The sequence below is a fragment of the Grammomys surdaster genome, unplaced genomic scaffold (assembly GCF_004785775.1).
Source record: "Grammomys surdaster isolate TR1022 unplaced genomic scaffold, NIH_TR_1.0 310, whole genome shotgun sequence".
NCBI classification, from domain to species: Eukaryota; Metazoa; Chordata; class Mammalia; order Rodentia; family Muridae; genus Grammomys; species Grammomys surdaster.
The window spans coordinates 625,789-642,750 of NW_021604729.1; the positions used below are offsets into that span (position 1 = coordinate 625,789).

The 16,962-nt window shown below is 50.9% G+C and overlaps 1 protein-coding gene across 1 annotated transcript in view; it reads left to right on the forward strand.

Annotated features, from left to right (window-relative positions):
• The window catches only part of Cd6 (CD6 molecule), a 37,699-nt gene extending 22,041 nt beyond the window's left edge, over positions 1–15,658 (forward strand). Inside the window, exons 2-13 of the mRNA XM_028777513.1 lie at positions 4,639–4,707; positions 5,558–5,905; positions 6,484–6,795; positions 7,123–7,425; positions 8,710–8,772; positions 10,418–10,558; positions 10,868–10,963; positions 11,994–12,110; positions 13,434–13,505; positions 13,720–13,974; positions 14,220–14,321; positions 14,701–15,658. Of these exons, the coding sequence (XP_028633346.1) occupies positions 4,639–4,707; positions 5,558–5,905; positions 6,484–6,795; positions 7,123–7,425; positions 8,710–8,772; positions 10,418–10,558; positions 10,868–10,963; positions 11,994–12,110; positions 13,434–13,505; positions 13,720–13,974; positions 14,220–14,321; positions 14,701–14,771 (1,949 nt within the window). The 3' untranslated portion in view covers positions 14,772–15,658. The remainder of the gene's footprint in view (positions 1–4,638; positions 4,708–5,557; positions 5,906–6,483; positions 6,796–7,122; positions 7,426–8,709; positions 8,773–10,417; positions 10,559–10,867; positions 10,964–11,993; positions 12,111–13,433; positions 13,506–13,719; positions 13,975–14,219; positions 14,322–14,700) is intronic.
• The last annotated feature ends 1,304 nt before the right edge of the window (positions 15,659–16,962 follow it).

The window sequence follows — 16,962 nt, forward strand, 5'->3', positions numbered from 1 at the left end:
GAGAGAGAGAGAGAGAGAGAGAGAGAGAGAGAGAGAGAGAGAGAGAGCACAGTTACTCTCATTGGCTTGCTCTTCTTTCCCATTTTATTCTCTGCAGGTTCTCAGATTCTCAGCCTATGGGATGACGTCACCCACATTCAGGATAGATCCCTTCCCTTAGTGAATCCTCTTAGGAAATGTCATCAGACATACCTAAATAAAAATTCCCATTTTTAATTACATTTTTAGTTATTTTGTGTGGGTGTGTTGGGATACTCAGAGGACAAATTGCAGAGTCCCCTTATCTGTTCTCTCCTGTCATATGGGCCCTAATTACCAAACTCAAGTTGTCAGCCTCGGAAGCCAACGCCTTTATCTGATTTACTAATTATCTAGCTGATTTTCTGGTTAACATTAACCTTCACAGGGGCAGATGCCATTATCAGCTCATAACCGAAATAACTATGTCATTCTCTTGGCTCCATCCACAAAGAAAAGCCTCCAGCTGCCATGAGAGAGCATGACAGAAGATTGAACTTGAACCCCTTGGGGTCTCTGGAAGCCCTTCACAAGCTAGAACCCGGCAGTGCCAAGCAAGGGCTGGAGTACAGACATCTGTGCTCTGGCCTTCAGCCACTTGCCGTTCTATTGCAAATCTCTACCCTATCACTAAAAACTCTCTGTAAAATTTATGACAAAATTTTTTAATGTGCTGTGTGCTTCTAGCCAGACCCCAGTGGCTTTCAGAGAACTCAGCTGTCTTTTGGAGGGGTTGGCAAGGTGGAGTGTGGATTGTGTGCTTTGGTCTTGATGAGAAACAAGAAACTTTTATCTGTAATGAGAACACATATGGGATCACTCTGTCCCTACTAGAGGTCCTGGGTGACTAAATGTCATATGGATTCATCTTTACCACAAGCCTATTACATGGTGAGACTTATGTAAGTTTGTAAAGGGGTCACCTGAGGCTCAGAGAGGGTCGGTGACCTACCCCAGTAGCTGGAAGGACACTCCAACCATTAGTCCTAAGTATGGACTCTGATTTCCATGAAGAACTGCATCCAGAAGTCCCTCCACCCGTTCTCTTCTCCTCTACCCGCCACCCCACTTCCCTTCCCTTCGACCCAACAAGAAGCCTTGCACAATTCAGGCATGCTCTGGTTCTGAGCTCCCACCCTAGCCCTCAAGGCTACTCCTGCAAGTTAAGTGCCCAGAAGCAGAAGTACAGGCAGCTACTGGCTTGGCTTGCTGCTGTCCTGGGTGCCTGCAAGCGCTTCTCAGCGTTTCTAATCATGTTTCTAGCAGTGACACATGTCACACTTCCCATAAATTTCTTTCTGTAAATCCAATCTCATTTCTCAGCCCTCCCTTCCAACTCTGACCCTGCCTTCTCCTCCCCAAACCGAAGCCTCCAGCCATCTTGCGTTCATCTTTATTACACACCCATGATTTTCTCAGCATCTCAGATCGAGCCAGTAGCCATAGGTGCCTTGGACTGTAGCTGGCACCTAACTGACACATACAACTGTTCACTCAAGGGAGGGGACTTAAGAGTCCCCTTACTGAATTTGCCTCAATGTTGGGATGACCAGTGAGGGTCTCAGCTTCTCTTTTAGTGTCCAGACTCCTCACCATTGCCCCTCAACATCCCTACCCTAAGATGCCTACGGAACCCACGGGCCTCGATGACACAAGATAAACCAGAGCGCTGGTTCCTCAGACTCTTCTGTAGGCTTTGCTGTTGTTTCGAGATTGGGTCTTACTATGTAGCCAAGGATGATGCTGAATTTGCAATCCTCCTGCCTCTAACTCTGAAACACTGGGATTACAGATTCGTACCACTGCACCTGGGTTCTTCTTCAAGTTTGGTTTGATTTTATTTTTCTTTCTGAAAAAGGGTCCTGCTATGTAGCATCAGCTGACTTGAAATTCTCCATTTCCCCTCTCGGCCTCTTGGGTGTTGGGATCATGGGCTTATGCTGCTCCTGGCTTCCTTTGGGCTTTGTCCCTCCTGTGTTCAGGGTCCCCTTGGTGGCACCTTCCTCTGGAACCTTCTCTTCAGTGGCTCTGCCTGTCCTGTCCCATCTGGGCTTCTTGGGTTTCAGATTGGGACTGGACTGCAAAGGCAGCCTCACTGCTGGCTGGAGCTGCTCTCTCCAGTTCTCCTATTCCAGCCCTTGCCCTTCTTGGTCCATTGCTTCTCAGCATGGAAAGCACAGCTCAAGGTCATGTTCGAGAGAATGAAGAACAAGGATGCCCTTAAACTTCTGATCCTCCTGTCACCATCTCCCAAGTGTTGGGGTTATACACATGTGCCAGTGTGCCCACTTTTATATGGTACAGAGGATGGAACCCAGGGCATGTTAGGAGCTCACTCTATCAACTGAGGCACATCTCTAGCCCCAGGACTTTCCCTAATTTTAATATGTTTATTGGAACACCTGCCATCTCTTTCACACAGGAGTCTAAAGGTGCTTGTGCTTCAGTGTTCTCTCATTGTTTGCACCTTTTACACGCATGCACTAAAGTACAGCAGTGTGACCAAGCCTCCCTGCGCTGTTTTCTTCTCGGTGTCTTGCTTTTCCTACTTAACACACATGAAAAGACGGTGGACCAACGCAGCTCTGTTTCTCTTTCCTTCATTTTTCTTCTCCTTCCCTGCCCCCAGAACATGCTGCACTGACCATGTTGGCCCTGAACTCACAGTGATCCACCTGCCTCTGCCTCCAGGGTGCTGGATTAAAGGTGCATACTTCTATTGGCTCTCCTTCTTTCTGGGGCTGCTTCTGCACCCAATGCTACGAGCACACCAGACTTTCCTAAGCAGTTTTCTCATGGGCAGACATTTTGACTCTTGTTAGTTTTGTGCTGTTCTACAAAGATGCATTGAACATTATTTTCTTTTTAGAAATTACATTTATTTGTTTGCACGTGCTTGTGCCATGGTGTGTGCGTGAGGTCAGAGGACAACCCATTGGGGTCAGTTCTCTCCTTCCACCATTTGAGTCCTGGGGACTGATCTCATGTCATCAGACTTGGCAGCATGTGCCTCTACCTGCTGAGCTGTTTCTCCCATCCAGCATTGCTTCATTTTAGGACTGGGCACCTCAATGGCACAAAGCAAATTCATGGGAAAGGCAAATGTTTGTTTGTTTTTCAAAATACACTTTATTGAAGAAAAAAATAACCCAATTTGAAATGGAAACTATGGGACTGGGCAAAGCGTTGGTGACACAGAGGAAATACTTGTCCTGTGCTGGGGCCTTTGTGAACAGAGACCATGGTGGAAGAAGAGCTCAAGGTAGCACAGAAAAACTAGGTTTCGTTTTTGCATCCAGTAATGGGACAGTGACTGCAAAACAAAATCCACAGTTCTCAAGTGCCACCAACTTCAATAAACTGGTGAAGAGCTTCCACTCTGTTCTTCTATTCTGTCAGCTAATCAACAAACACTGTGCTGAGCATCCTGGAAGACCTACCTGGCATGTGTCCTCTAGGACTTTCTGGTCTAGGGAAAATAATATGCACCTTTACACACAAAGAAATGTCCATTCAGAGAGAGAGAAGATACCAAAGTGAGCTGAACCCTCCCAATCCCCAACATGGTTTTACACACACACACACACACACACACACACACGGACATATGGCCAGATGGATACAGTCTCAACCACATGCTAACATGCAGACACAGCTCCCCAGCCCAGCCACCAACCCAACCCTCCTTTCTGCTCCCTCTCCCTGCATATGCAGAAATATCGAAAGCCACACTGGAGCACTGGGCTCGTTGCTGTGGAAACCAGAATTCTTCAAAATTATGCAATCTTTACTCGTGCACATCTGAATTCTCGCTCTGAGTGTTACAGTCACTGTGGAGTTTGTGCTTTGAATTCTGAGTTATTGCCTCATCTAGGTCAAGCTGGGCAGCAAAGGATGGAGTTGGCGAAGACTTGCAATTAAAGAACTGACTACTTTCTGTCAGGGTCATGAAGATGCCTACATAGGAAGGGCTGTGTCTACACGGGTGATGCCCTGGGACTTCCCTGGACTCTAGATAAGAGAGTGATTAGGGAGACCCAGAGGGAGACAATTGAAGACAGGCTTATACTTAGAGAGAAGCTATGGCATTCAGATAAGGGACAGTCTGCTCAAGGGACCTCACGGGAGGGAGCCAGGGCATGTGATTTTCTTCTCCTTCCACCCTGTCAGCTCTGTTGCAGCTCCCATAGCCTGGACCCCACAGAAATCCACTAAGGTCAGCCTCCTGGGATAGAGTGGACATTAATGGCTCTGAAGGGACAAATGCACCCTATGTGGCACTAGCAATGGATTTTTATCACCTGGATTTCCCCTTCTGGTCTGTAAGGTGGGACTGCTTACACCGCACTGTGCTGGTGGGAATAAATGGATTACAGTATGCCAAGACCTGAAACAGGTCCTGAGAGAAAATGAGTTTCTCGGTCTCTGAAAGCATTTTGTAGCTCAGTGGTTCACACACAGTTTGAGAATTTTCTCCATCCTAAGGGGAGCAAAGAAACCAAGGCTAAGGACCACATTTTCCTGTAAGCCTTGGCAGACCCCTATCATTAGAGCACTTCTGTGTCCCCCAGAAATGCTGGAGCTCCCATACTCACCCTGGCTGCTGCTGGTTCATTTCAGGTCTCCCATCTCCAGCCCCTTCTGGCCAGCACAGAAATGGCAGCACCCCGAATATGCCCTTGGACCTAGGTGAGCAAACTCTGTTCCAGGTACTACAGTCAACTTTCTGGGACTGGGATAACAAGGACAGTGGACTTTCAGTTGCTAAAGAAGTCCTCTGACTCTCGAGATCACTTCTTCCTCCTGGTCCAGGGATGCAGGTTCCCCCAATAGGCTCTCCTCGAGGCACGAGAGCTCCCACATTTGAGAGTCTCATGTACACCCAAGATACTGAAGGGATTTGTTCAGAGGAAGCAAGAGTTTGTGGTGGGGTCATGAGCACTGCCAACCGTCTTTCATTTGCTCTCCATGTGTTTGTTGAGGCCCTACTCTGTGCACAGCTGTGAGGAAGAAGTGGGGTGCACACTGGGGAGCAGAACTGGACAGGTCATTCCTGTAGAAAGGTAACTGGGACCTAAGAAAGGTTCCTACAGGAAAGTCACCCCCTACCACGGCAACTGCAGGTCTTGTCACTGTCGTGCCCTCTAGGATATACCTTTAATGCAGCCGAGGGATCAGAGAAGGGACTCCTGGTCCAACTCCTGGTCCAGAACCTTGCTTTTCTGTTACAAAAGGTTCCAATGGAGACAAGGCACCAGAAAGGGGATCTGATATAAGCCCCCCCCCCCAACTCCCAAGCTCCAGAGCTATTCCTGAGCCTTACCTTTTCTCTCAATTGAATGCTAGGGTCAGACCTTGAAGTTTCCTGGTTCTTGAGACAACCCAGTGGCAACCTACTGGCAGGAAGGCCTGAGGCTCAGAGTTGGGAGGGGTGTTGGCCAAGGTCATAAAACAGGATAGGGGAGCATCCTACCCTGGTGGTGTGGGGGTGGGGTATCAAAGATCTGATGAAGTCTCAGCTCACCTTCGACCCTTCCAGAGGAGCAGCTGGGGATTCGCCTGGTGAACGGGAGCAGTCGCTGCAGCGGGTCTGTGGAGGTTCTACTAGAGTCCTGGGAGCCTGTGTGTGCGGTGCACTGGAACTGGGCTGCTACCGAGGCTGTGTGCACAGCGCTGGACTGTGGCAATTCGGGAAAGTTTACCTACCTGATGCCACCCACCTCTGAGCTTCCACCAGGAGCCACTTCAGGGAACACCAGCAGCTCCAGGAATACAACGTGGGCACGGGCACCAACTGTGAGATGCAGCCGAGCCAATTGGCAGCTCTGCCAGGTGGAGGAGCAAGAGTGCAGCAGCAACAGGGGACTGGTGTGGGTCACCTGTGCAGGTATACGTGCCTGTCCCCTACCTACCCTACATCTCAGGTTTTAAACATTGCAGCCAAACCTTGGTCTCCAGACTTCCACCCCACAGCCTCTGAAGTCATGAAAACTCAAGTGTTCCACGTTGCTGCTCTCATCAGATTAGCAGATCATTTCCAGATCTGAGTGTCACTTCCGAATGTGGCCTGCAGACTCCTCCCCTGCTAGGTCTCCAGAGCATCCACTTGCCCCCTTTTGTCCTCTATCCCAACCCAGTCTTTGTGTGTTCTCTGTCTTCTTCCTGATTGGGACCTGTATGTTCAGCCTTCCCTCCAGGTAGATAATTTGCCATGTTCTGAGGCTGCCTTTAGCTAAGGTTTGGTAGCCAAGACCTACACTCAAGGCCGTAGGCACATGCGTGGTCTTTAGTCCTCTCTCCAGCCTTTCAAGTTCCTCCCACATTATCTCAAAACCACGCCCACTGACTGGGTTCTCAGTTTAGAAGGGACTCCAAAACCCTCCAAGTTACAGCCACTCCCACAAAGTCCAATACTCCACTCTTCCCGCCTCCACCCCTAACAATTTAAAACCCTCTCACCCCCAGAGAACCAGGCTGTGCGATTAGTGGATGGTGGCAGCCGCTGCGCTGGCCGTGTGGAGATGCTGGAGCACGGTGAATGGGGAACAGTGTGCGATGACACGTGGGACCTGGAGGATGCACACGTAGTGTGTAAGCAACTGAAGTGTGGCTGGGCAGTGAAGGCACTAGCAGGCTTGCACTTCACCCCAGGCCAAGGACCCATCCACCGTGACCAGGTGAACTGCTCTGGGACCGAGGCCTACCTGTGGGACTGCCCGGGGCGGCCTGGAGACCAGTACTGCGGTCACAAGGAGGACGCAGGAGTGGTGTGCTCAGGTCAGTGAGCTTGGAGGACAAGATATGCTTACCAGGGGTTCTGTTTGGCCTGTGCTTCTTGTGTATATCCACAAAAATGGAGTGTTAGTGAACTGATCGTAACAACCCCACCTCCACCCTCAGATGCAGCTGCTTCTGCCTGTCCACAACTCATGCTTTGAGCAGCCAGGATCTAGAGAGGGACAGAGCAGGTGGGGTGAACAAAGGGATCACAGATGCAGGAGAGAAAACACATAGGACTGTCTGGGTTCTTCTCTGCATTGACATTCTAGATTGGCAGGGGTTTGGGCCCCAAACATTTAGCTTGATTCCATCACCTGCCCACAGAGCACCAGTCCTGGCGCCTGACTGGAGGCGTTGACTCCTGCGAAGGGCAAGTGGAAGTGCACTTCCGGGGTGTCTGGAGCACCGTGTGTGACAGCGAGTGGTACTCATCTGAGGCCAAAGTGCTCTGTCGGTCCTTGGGTTGCGGATCAGAAGTGGATTGGCCCAGGGGGCTGCCACACTCCCTGGCAGGCAGGATGTACTACTCCTGTGAAGGAGAGGAGCTCACACTCAGCACCTGTTCCTGGCGGTTCAACAACTCTAACTTGTGCAGCCAGTCTCTGGCAGCCAGGGTTGTCTGCTCAGGTATTCCTTCCCCAGCCCCTCCACCACTAGATTCAGTCCACTAATTTTGTCTCTACCTACAGCTGACATATACTGGCCCAAGAAAGACCATTATACTTACCACACATAGGTAGACACTAACCAATAGATGGGGATGGTTTTTCTGCAATATGATCAGTCAGCTCAGACCCAAATTCATGGGTTAAGTATTTTTCAAGGAAGTCATTATTAAGTGCTAAGTAATTGGTCCCTGTTTATTGGAGTTGGTTCAGTAGGTGAAGCCAACTTGTTATCCCAGAGGTAGTGATTGTGGGAGAAATCAGATCAGGAAACATGGATGGTAATATCATGGGAGACAACATCTGGAGCTATAAATCACATGCCAAGCACTGCCAAGCTCTCAGTAGCTTGTTTCAGTTTAGCCTTATATCCACTATAGGAGATGGCGTCTGTTGCCCTCCACCAACTCTAAGACCACAGTGGCAAGTCACAGCATTGCTCTCTTATAGGTCATACAGGCAAATGAATGCAGTCTGGAAGCAGACTACTTGCCTAGTGTGCATGAGGCCCTGGGTTCAAACCTCCACACCTCAAGGAAGGAAAGGAGGAAAGATGAGAGGAAAGGAGGAAAGAAAGAAACACCTAGGATTCTGATATGTTTGGTGTAGTGAAAGAAACTAAAAATGAATATTGTTCAAACTCTTGACACGGTGTCATGCCTGGTGAGGTCATTATTCCAGTTGCAGGGCGTTACAGTGTGAAACTGAGGTTCCCACCTGTGCAAACAGTGTTCGAACACTCCCTGTGGAGTTCAGACCCCTGACTCTGAGCACCAGCTCTGCTGTTTACCAGCCAGGACTGGGACAGTTCCTCAACTTCTGTGGTTTCAGAATAAAGAATGCTTCTCCAGGTAGCTGGAGACTAGGATGCTACAGCTCATGGGCCATGTAAGCTCCATACCCTAGGAAGCAATTAGAACAGAGTGTGGATTATGCCAATGACAACAAAGCTCCCTGGCTCCTGAGGTCCCAAACAGCAAACTGAAAGTTGAGTGGAGAAAGGACAGGAGGCCTGCAGCAGCTTACACAGGAAGGAGGAATAGTTCTACCCATCCCCATTCTGAGTATTGCCTTGCCAGCTTTCCAGGGGATCCTCTCATGGCTGGTGGCCTGGGTAGTTTCTGTACCCTTATGTCCCCAACAGGAATATCTCATGCTTCTAGGGCACTTGTCTGTCTTGTTTAGTTTCTAGGTACACAATAGGTACTCAGTAAACTCACAATGAATGTGTGGTACTTTCCAACAGACTCCCAAAGACATCCCAATCTGTCTACTTCTGAAGTGCCTTCCAGAGTTCCGGTCACCATAGGTGAGTGTAGCTTTTCCTGGCAGTGCAGGTGTGCATGTGTGCTCATACACTCATGGCTGTCTGCCTGGGGCTAGACTGGTGACTTTTTTCTCGGACCCTCCAATCTCATGAATAAACTAGTCCTTAGAGGGACATCCTGCCATATAGGACCACAGCCATATAAGACCTATGTGAGCAACACACACACACACACACACACACACACACACACACACACACACCTCCTTGAGCCAGAAAGGTCTCAAATGCTTTGGAACCACTTGGGTGCAACATTCTTGGCCTGGCTAGGTGGTGGGGTACCAGGAGCACTACTCACTGTGAGCAAGCCTGGGGTCTACTGCCTTCCTGCATTATTTCCCAAGCCTTTCTGCCTCCTGAGCCAACTGAGTGGAGCCTCTCTACAATCCGATACCGAGGAACAAACTGGGGTTCGGAGATTAGAGTGATAGCAGCCCTGTGGGCCAGCACTACAAGCTTCCACTCTATTTCCAGACCTGTGCCAGCTCTGTCTGCCAGATCTATGCAGCTTAGCCAGCAGCAGAGCTGACTCCTGGGGCTTACATTCCAGTTATGTGTGGTAGCTGTGTCATCGTGTCTCTGAGCCTCGGGTTCCTTGAGTTTAGGAGATGGCGATCAAGACATCTTTCTAGGGATACTGCTATGAAGTCATTTCATCAAATAGTTTTCTAACACTGAGAAGGGGTCTGAGCTGTACGAGCCACATGGAAGCCAAGCACTGGCTGGGTTCCCATCTCCACTGCCTGGATCACTCGCATCCTGCCTCAGACCCTCTTTGTGGCCAGGACAAGGCTTGGAGGAGAGACTGAAGGACCAGAGTCCTGCCAGAGACCCTGGCTACGGATAAAGAGACGGACAGGGATGAGATGCTGGGAGCTGCCCAGGCTATGGAATGAGGCTGGCAGGACCTGCAGCTCCCAGGTTCCCTTTTGGAGTCAGGGTGAAGAGTCATACCTACTCTAAAGTGCAGAGAAAGATGCAGCCTCTAGGGGCCATGTGTGGGCCCATTGTAACACTTCACTTAGCTCCAGGGGTTTTCCAGGGTCCACACCCCAGAGACCCCACATCTCAGCAACTGCTCACACGGCTCTGACTACCAAATCTACCTTCCCTTCCTAGTCCAAACCACCCTGCCAGCAGCCGGAAAGAAAGGGGAAGAAAATGAGGCCTGAGCTTTGTATTTTCCCGTGGGGAAGCAGACAAAGACAGCAAAGCATGTGGTCCAACTTGTCAATCTTGGCAGAGCCTCCAGGCCTGTGATAATGTCATCATGTTGTTACTTTAGGATATAATGCTTAACACACAGTGGTACTAAATAATTGTCTACTGAACAAAAACCAGTGCTGAAGGGTGTGTGGGGGGAGAGAACAAGCTGTGGGCTAGTAGCCAGAGGGAAATTTCTGGCAGTAAATGCATTTAGCCAATTGCTTACTTAATACACACGTATGGAGCACTTACCATATATGAGGCTCTTAAAAGCCAAGATGGAAAGATTTGAATAAAAGAAGGAAGGAGGACAACCGTGAGAAGGAAAGTGGGTCAGTTCATGGGGTTGAAAGTCAGGGAAAGATGTGAAGGGAGCCCACATCCGTTTCTTTTCTGCCTGAAATGGACTTCCTGTTCCCAGAATCTTCTGTGCCGGTGAGCGTGAAGGACAAGGATCCCCAAGAGCTGACACTTCTCATTTCCTGTATTGTCCTGGGAATTCTCCTCCTTGTCTCCATCATCTTCATAGTTATTCTTCTTTTGAGAACCAAAGGACAATACGGTAGGTGTGACATTCCCAGAGCTACTGGGCAGGCAACAGTGGTTATGAAGCATAGACATGCCCTAGTATGTGAGATGTGGAAGAGAACCAGAGGACGTGGTCCTTGCAGGACCTAGGGAAAACCTCTTGATGATGGGAAGGATTTTTCCCAGCATGCCAGGTAGTAGAGCCCACTAGCGGAGGATTCTTGGGAGAAGCAGACTCTGTTTGTGTTGGGTATGGGTGAAGCAGATGCATCCTTGAACCTGGAACTTGAAAGACTGAGAGACAGAAACAAGATGCACAAGCTCTCTGCTTCCTTTTCCTCAGCCCTGCCTGCTTCAGTGAACAACCAGCAACTGTCCACTGCCAACCAAGCAGGGATCAATAACTACCATCCTGTCCCTATCACCATTGCCAAAGAAGGTAGGATGTCACCCATGGGGAAGGCAAGGGGAGGACAGGGAGGGGAGACTCTGGAGGGTCACCACGGCTGAGGCTGAAGTGGCACCAACAGGAGAGGAGCCCAGGCCAGACTGTGCACAGGCTGGGTTGCCTTGAGCAGTTCACAGCCTTTGGCTTAGCCGACAAGTGGTGACCTTCTAGCTCAGTCTTGTACCAACTCTGGGCTCTTGAGTTCTGGGCAAATGTGAGCCAAGTATTTGAGATGTTGGTTCTCAGAAGAAAGGTTGGTTTTGCTCACTGGCTAGTAGATCTGTAATGTCACTTCATGAAAAAAAAACTAATTTTTTTTTCATTTTCTCTGAGTGAAAGAATTAGGACTGGGGAGATAGCTCAGTCAGTCAGTTAAAGTGCTGGCCTTGCAAACATGAGGACCTCAATTCAATCCCCAGTATCCATGCAGAAGTCGGGCATGGTGACTTGAGACCACAATCCTAGTGCTGGGGGTGGGGTGGGAGGCAGGACCGAGATGGGCAGATGCTTGGGGCTTGCTGGCCAGCCAGTCTAGCCTATTCAGAAAGCTCCAGGTCCCGGTTAGAGAACCTATGGAAATGTGGTGCAGGGCATGGTAGTCAGTGGCACATGACTTCAATCCTAGGGCTCCAGAGGCAGAGGTAGGCAGATCTCTATGTGTTCAAGGACAGCTCTATTGGCATAGAGAGATCCAGGACAGCCAGGGATTCACAGTGAAGCCTGTATCTAAAACAAATAAGCAAAAGCAAGGTGACTATCTCCTGGGACTGGCCTCTACACACACACCACACACACCACACACACACATGCACACACACTCGCACACAGAGTCACCCACCTTTTAGGATACATAATTTGCCTCCAAAGAGTTTGAATTCAGTCTCATTGCATTTTTTAAACAAAATTGGTCACTTGCTTCTCTGTCCCCTGTCCCTGCTACTGGGCTCTCAGCCCTTCCCCTTAAGCCTTCTGCCCATCTCGGGGCTGTGCCCTGCCCCCAAACCCTCTGTTCTCTCCCCAGCTCCTACGCTGTTCATCCAGCCCCGGGTCCCTGAGGACTCGGACTCCAGTTCTGACTCCGACTATGAGCATTATGACTTCAGCTCCCAGCCACCTGTGGCCCTGACCACCTTCTACAGTGAGTGCTGGGCTGGCCTCAGAGGTTTGGGACCTGCAGACGGGCATCTGCTGGTGCCCACAGGGCTTTCATATGACTTCCTTGATGCTCCTCTGTACTGACTCTGAATGGTCCTAAAGCAAAACTTTCAATGTACCCTTTGAGACCTGTCTAATCACAGGAGTGTCTCCTGTGCTGTCTTTGGCTGGGTAAGGTCTCAGAACCAGGCCTAGATGCTTGAGACTGAGCAACGCCAAGGGTCCAGGTGACACATTCAGGCAAATCCTCACTCATCCATCATCACCAAGTCATGTCTCCCTCTGGCCTGCACAGCTCCCTCCACTGCCATGCCAGCTCACACCTCCTAGACAGTCTGTCTAGTTCTCCCACTGCCTGCTAGGAACAGGACAAGGGAAGATGGCACTTTCATCAGGGTCCTGCAAATTCTGGAGGACAGACTAGGGCAGAGCCTTGCATCTCTGTGGATCTACTTGGACCCCATGTACCCCTCCAAATACCAGAGTCCTGAAAGTTGTGGGAACCCCAGACTCCTTTGATGCTGCTGGGAGCTCCCTAGGATCTTGTCTTTATCTGTGTGATGCAGAACGAGTCACTGCCATATCCACAGAGCAGGACAAGGACATCCTTCACCTCCATCCCTCCATGCAGAGCACAAGCCTACTAGCTGTAAGAGGGAGGGGACAGAGAGACTCCACACCAGGTAGTTGAGGGTTAGACAGGGGAAGATTGGACTCTAGGCAGTGGCCTGTTTCTCCACCCCACTTGCTGACTTGGGGACTCTGGGATATGGAGGACCCACCTCCCTTGAATGGGTGGGTATTTGGTAACCACTCAGATACTGTGGGACATCTGAGCCCAGGTATATAAGGTGCGATGTTCTGTACCAAACACATTGACATTGGAACTCAAAATCACTGTCAGGCTTCAAAGAGCTGCCCCACATCCTTAACACTCAACTTAAGTCTGATCCTGAATTACGCAGGAGCCAATATTCTGGGCCATGTGACTTCTCCTTAACCCCAAGAAGTGCCTCCCAAGAAAAATCTGTGAAGCAATCAGGACATGAAGGCAAGGCCAAAGTTGGTGACACTCTTATGCAGATCATCTGTGGCACAGGGCAGGAAGCAGGAGTACAGGACAGCAGGTTTCTAGCCAGAAACCACCTGTCTCCACACTGGTTCATGGTAGACCTGAGACACACTAGACTCCAGATGAAAATCTAGATGAAAGTTGACCCCTGTCCAAGTCAGGGTTGTCCCTCCTCCAAGCTCCTGGTACAGGAGACAGAGCCTGTATCCCTCCGCCCCACCCTGCTTCCTACAGATTCCCAGAGACACCGGGTCACAGAGGAGGAAGCTCAGCAGAACAGGTTTCGGATGCCACCCTTGGAGGAAGGTGAGTACAGAGAGGGCAGGTCTTGGAGAAAAGAAGCAGGATGTCAGCCTTGCCTCTAAACTCAGTAGCTGAGCTCACCTCAGGATGTGTCAGCAGCAACTTCCCTCAACTAGTGTCTCGGGCCTAAACATCCCTGTAGGTAGTAGTAAGTCCCGTTGGGAGCCTAATTTAAAGCTCTTTTGCTTCCCTGCTGTTTTCCCTTTTCCTGGACCAGGACTTGAAGAGTTGCACGTTTCCCACATCCCAGCTGCTGACCCCAGGCCCTGCGTGGCAGATGTCACCTCCCTGGTCTCTCAGTACCACTCGAGGAGCAACAGTGATTCCAGCACCTCCTCTGGGGAGGGTTACTGCAATGATCCCAGCAGCAAGCCACCTCCATGGAGCTCGCAGGCACTTTCTTCTGAGAAGAGTCCCCTCATAGAGCAGCCTCCCAACTTGGAACTGGCTGGCTCTCAGGCAGTGTTTTCAGGTAACCATGTGTCCTTCCAAGTTCCCAACCCTGTGTCCGACCTACCCAGAAGAGGCACAGAGGCAAACCCTGGGCTGCCAGCTGGCTGTGTGACCTTGGACAAGTCTCCTTCCCTCTCTGGGCCTTCATTTCCTTATTTGTCCAGCTTCAGACTTGGCTCTTCTGTGCCTTCAGGGCTTCTGGCTCTGGTAGTTTATGCACAGCCTGGCTCCTAGCAGAGAGTAACTAGCTCGGGTCTTCAACAGGGCCCTCAGCCGACGACAGCTCCAGCACCTCATCCGGAGAGTGGTACCAAAACTTCCAGCCACCACCCCAGCATCCTCCAGTGGAACAGTTTGAATGTCCAGGTAGCGGGGGGTGGGGGGCGCAGAGGATGTGGGTAGGATGTAGAAATATTCAAAAGTTACTCAGAAGGAAGTGAGCTTACTGTCAATGGAGGCATTCAAGTAGAAGCTGCTCCTTGACCACACAGGGGAGGTATCAGGAGTAGTAAGGCTGTCAGCACGCACTCATCCACCACACAACGGGCTGGGAACCTCAGCTCTGTACTAGACAAGGCTCTGGCTGGAGGCAGCAGTAAACAAAAGGATAAGACGTTTCAGATGGTGCCTCAGGAACTTGGGGAGGGGATGAACACAGGCCTGCTCACTCTCACTCTGTCTTATGGCATGGTGGCAGGGGTAGCCACTGTGCCCCCTACGGACCTGATTCTCTTGTTCCCCATAGGACCCCCTGACTCCCAAACAGACTCCATTGATGATGAGGAGGAGGACTATGATGACATCGGAGCAGCCTAGCCTGGGTCCCCCAAGGCTCCTGGGTGACCCCTCCCTCTGCTCTCCTGCTCTACCACCTATCAACTTCTGAGAGGCTGAGGCCCCTAGCAGAGGTGGAAGGGTGGGCATTCTCCCGGCCCCTCATCCTCCACCCATCAAGTCATCTGCAGGAGCCTGGAGCAGAAGGCATGGCCAATGGTGTGAGAGCTGAGTCCTGGGTTGAACAAGCAGGGTCTGGCCACTTCTTGGTAGTGGTGGAGGGTCATGCTGGGTAACCCTGAGGCCTTATCTCACTCCGTGTCAGGTACTTTGATCCTAAGTCTCGGGAAGCTGCTGAAGGGCTGAGTAGCCCACTCACTGCTGAAACACAAGCCCTGGGCCAGGGGCTGCCATTATCACTCAGGAAGCCAGCGATGCCTCAGTACAACCCTGGGGCCTTCGATCAGAGTAGCAGTCGTTTTAGCATGGGCCTGGACTCCCTGCACTGTCAGCTAAGAGTAACCAAGACAAATACATGCTCCCTTCCAGAGTCAGGCCGAGGCCAGTCCTGCAGACCACAAGTCTCTGAGTCTGCCATAAGCCAGTGGACTCCTCTCTCTCTCCCTGGACAACTGAACATTATTTTAATTCCTTGGGCTTTATCGAGGATCCTGCCCTGCCTGAGTCAAGAGATCGGCAGCCTGGTTGGGACAAGAATGCAGGAATCTGTCCTGGAGGGCTAGAGGACATCAAAAGCTCTGAGTCCCCACAGATCCCCTTGGGTTGATAGGAACACTTTGGGTGAGTGTGGTTATTGCAGCTAAGACCTTAAACAGGTCCTCCCCACAGCCTTAGAGAACTAGAGGGTCCCAGCCAGGCTACAGTGGCCTGTCCTGAGTTCCAGAGATTAAATGATTACTGAGTGAAAACTAGGTGTGTCTTGACAATTCCTTGAACTCAGTGCTATACATGTTTATGTACATGTGTGTGTGTGACAACATACATTTCTTCAGGGGCAGAAGAGCCCAAGTTCTTATCGTAGAATGTTCTGGAGGTTCCAGTAAGAATAAAGAAAGTGACACCATGCACAAGTACATCTGTACTCTGGACACCCATGTTCAGTCCTGAGGAACATCTGGATACACACACCTTAAATTTGTCCTCCAATGAATAAGAGATGGTATCCTGAGGTTGGCTGGGCAGCTGGGCATGCTTCATCTCCCCCAACCCCACCACCTGGCTTAGGAGATGACCCCAGTGCTCCAGCACCCCCATAAAATACCTTCTCAAGGGGGAAGGGGCCTGAGAGCAGTCACCTTCCCTTGACACTGCTGGTAGGAGCCCAGTTGCATGAACTGTGCCAGGGATTCAGGCTAGCAGTGGACAAAGTGGAAATAGTTCTCATCCAATTGGGCAGAACTGTCCGGGCACCCCTCCACTGTGGCCTGGCACTCTGGCCAATCCAGGGAAAGGAGACCCAGGCCCTCCAAAGAATGGACTGCAGATAGGAGCTGCCCAGCTGTTCCCAGGCCTGTGGGCCAGATTGGCTATGCCACAGGAGCTGACTGCCTCCATCCCTTGGCTGCCCAGGGGCCTCCCCAGACAGGACAAAAGTAGATGCTGCTGCCATGCTGCCTGGCCAGGTTTGTGTCCATACCTGGTTGACTTTAAGCCTTGCTCCAGCCATTGCTCGACTCCGCCTGCAGAGTCCAGCCTTCCTCTGGGAGCTGGGGTGCTGGTTTATGGACCTGCTCTCCCCTCTGTCTCTGTTGTATCAGCCACAGTCTCTCCTGGGGCAACCGTCCCAGGATGTGGTTGCCTGTGATGCGGTACCTGCCAGTCAAGACTCCCCACCACTGCTGGGGGGATTCCTAGGGGAGGAGCCGCAGCTGCGGCTGGCAGGGCATCCTCCTGTCCTGAACCACTGGGAAAAATTTTTGCTCCAAAGCCTGGGTTCTACTCCCTGTGCTGTTCTGTAAATCCCTGTGCAGCTTCAGACCAGCGCTCACCTTCTCTGGTCCTTTGCTAGCAGAAGCTTGACTGCTGGGCACCAGCCCTACTGTTCAATAGAAGAAACTGAAGTTGGGAACTGGTCTTTTTCTCAGGTCTATTTGCTTGGCATGGTGTGGCCAGGCCCTGGCTGACACTCAGCGTGGCCTCCTGAGGGTGGTGAGATCGATGGTAAAGGATGTCTGTGTCTGCTGTTGTGTGCCAGGCTAGAACCATGTGCCTT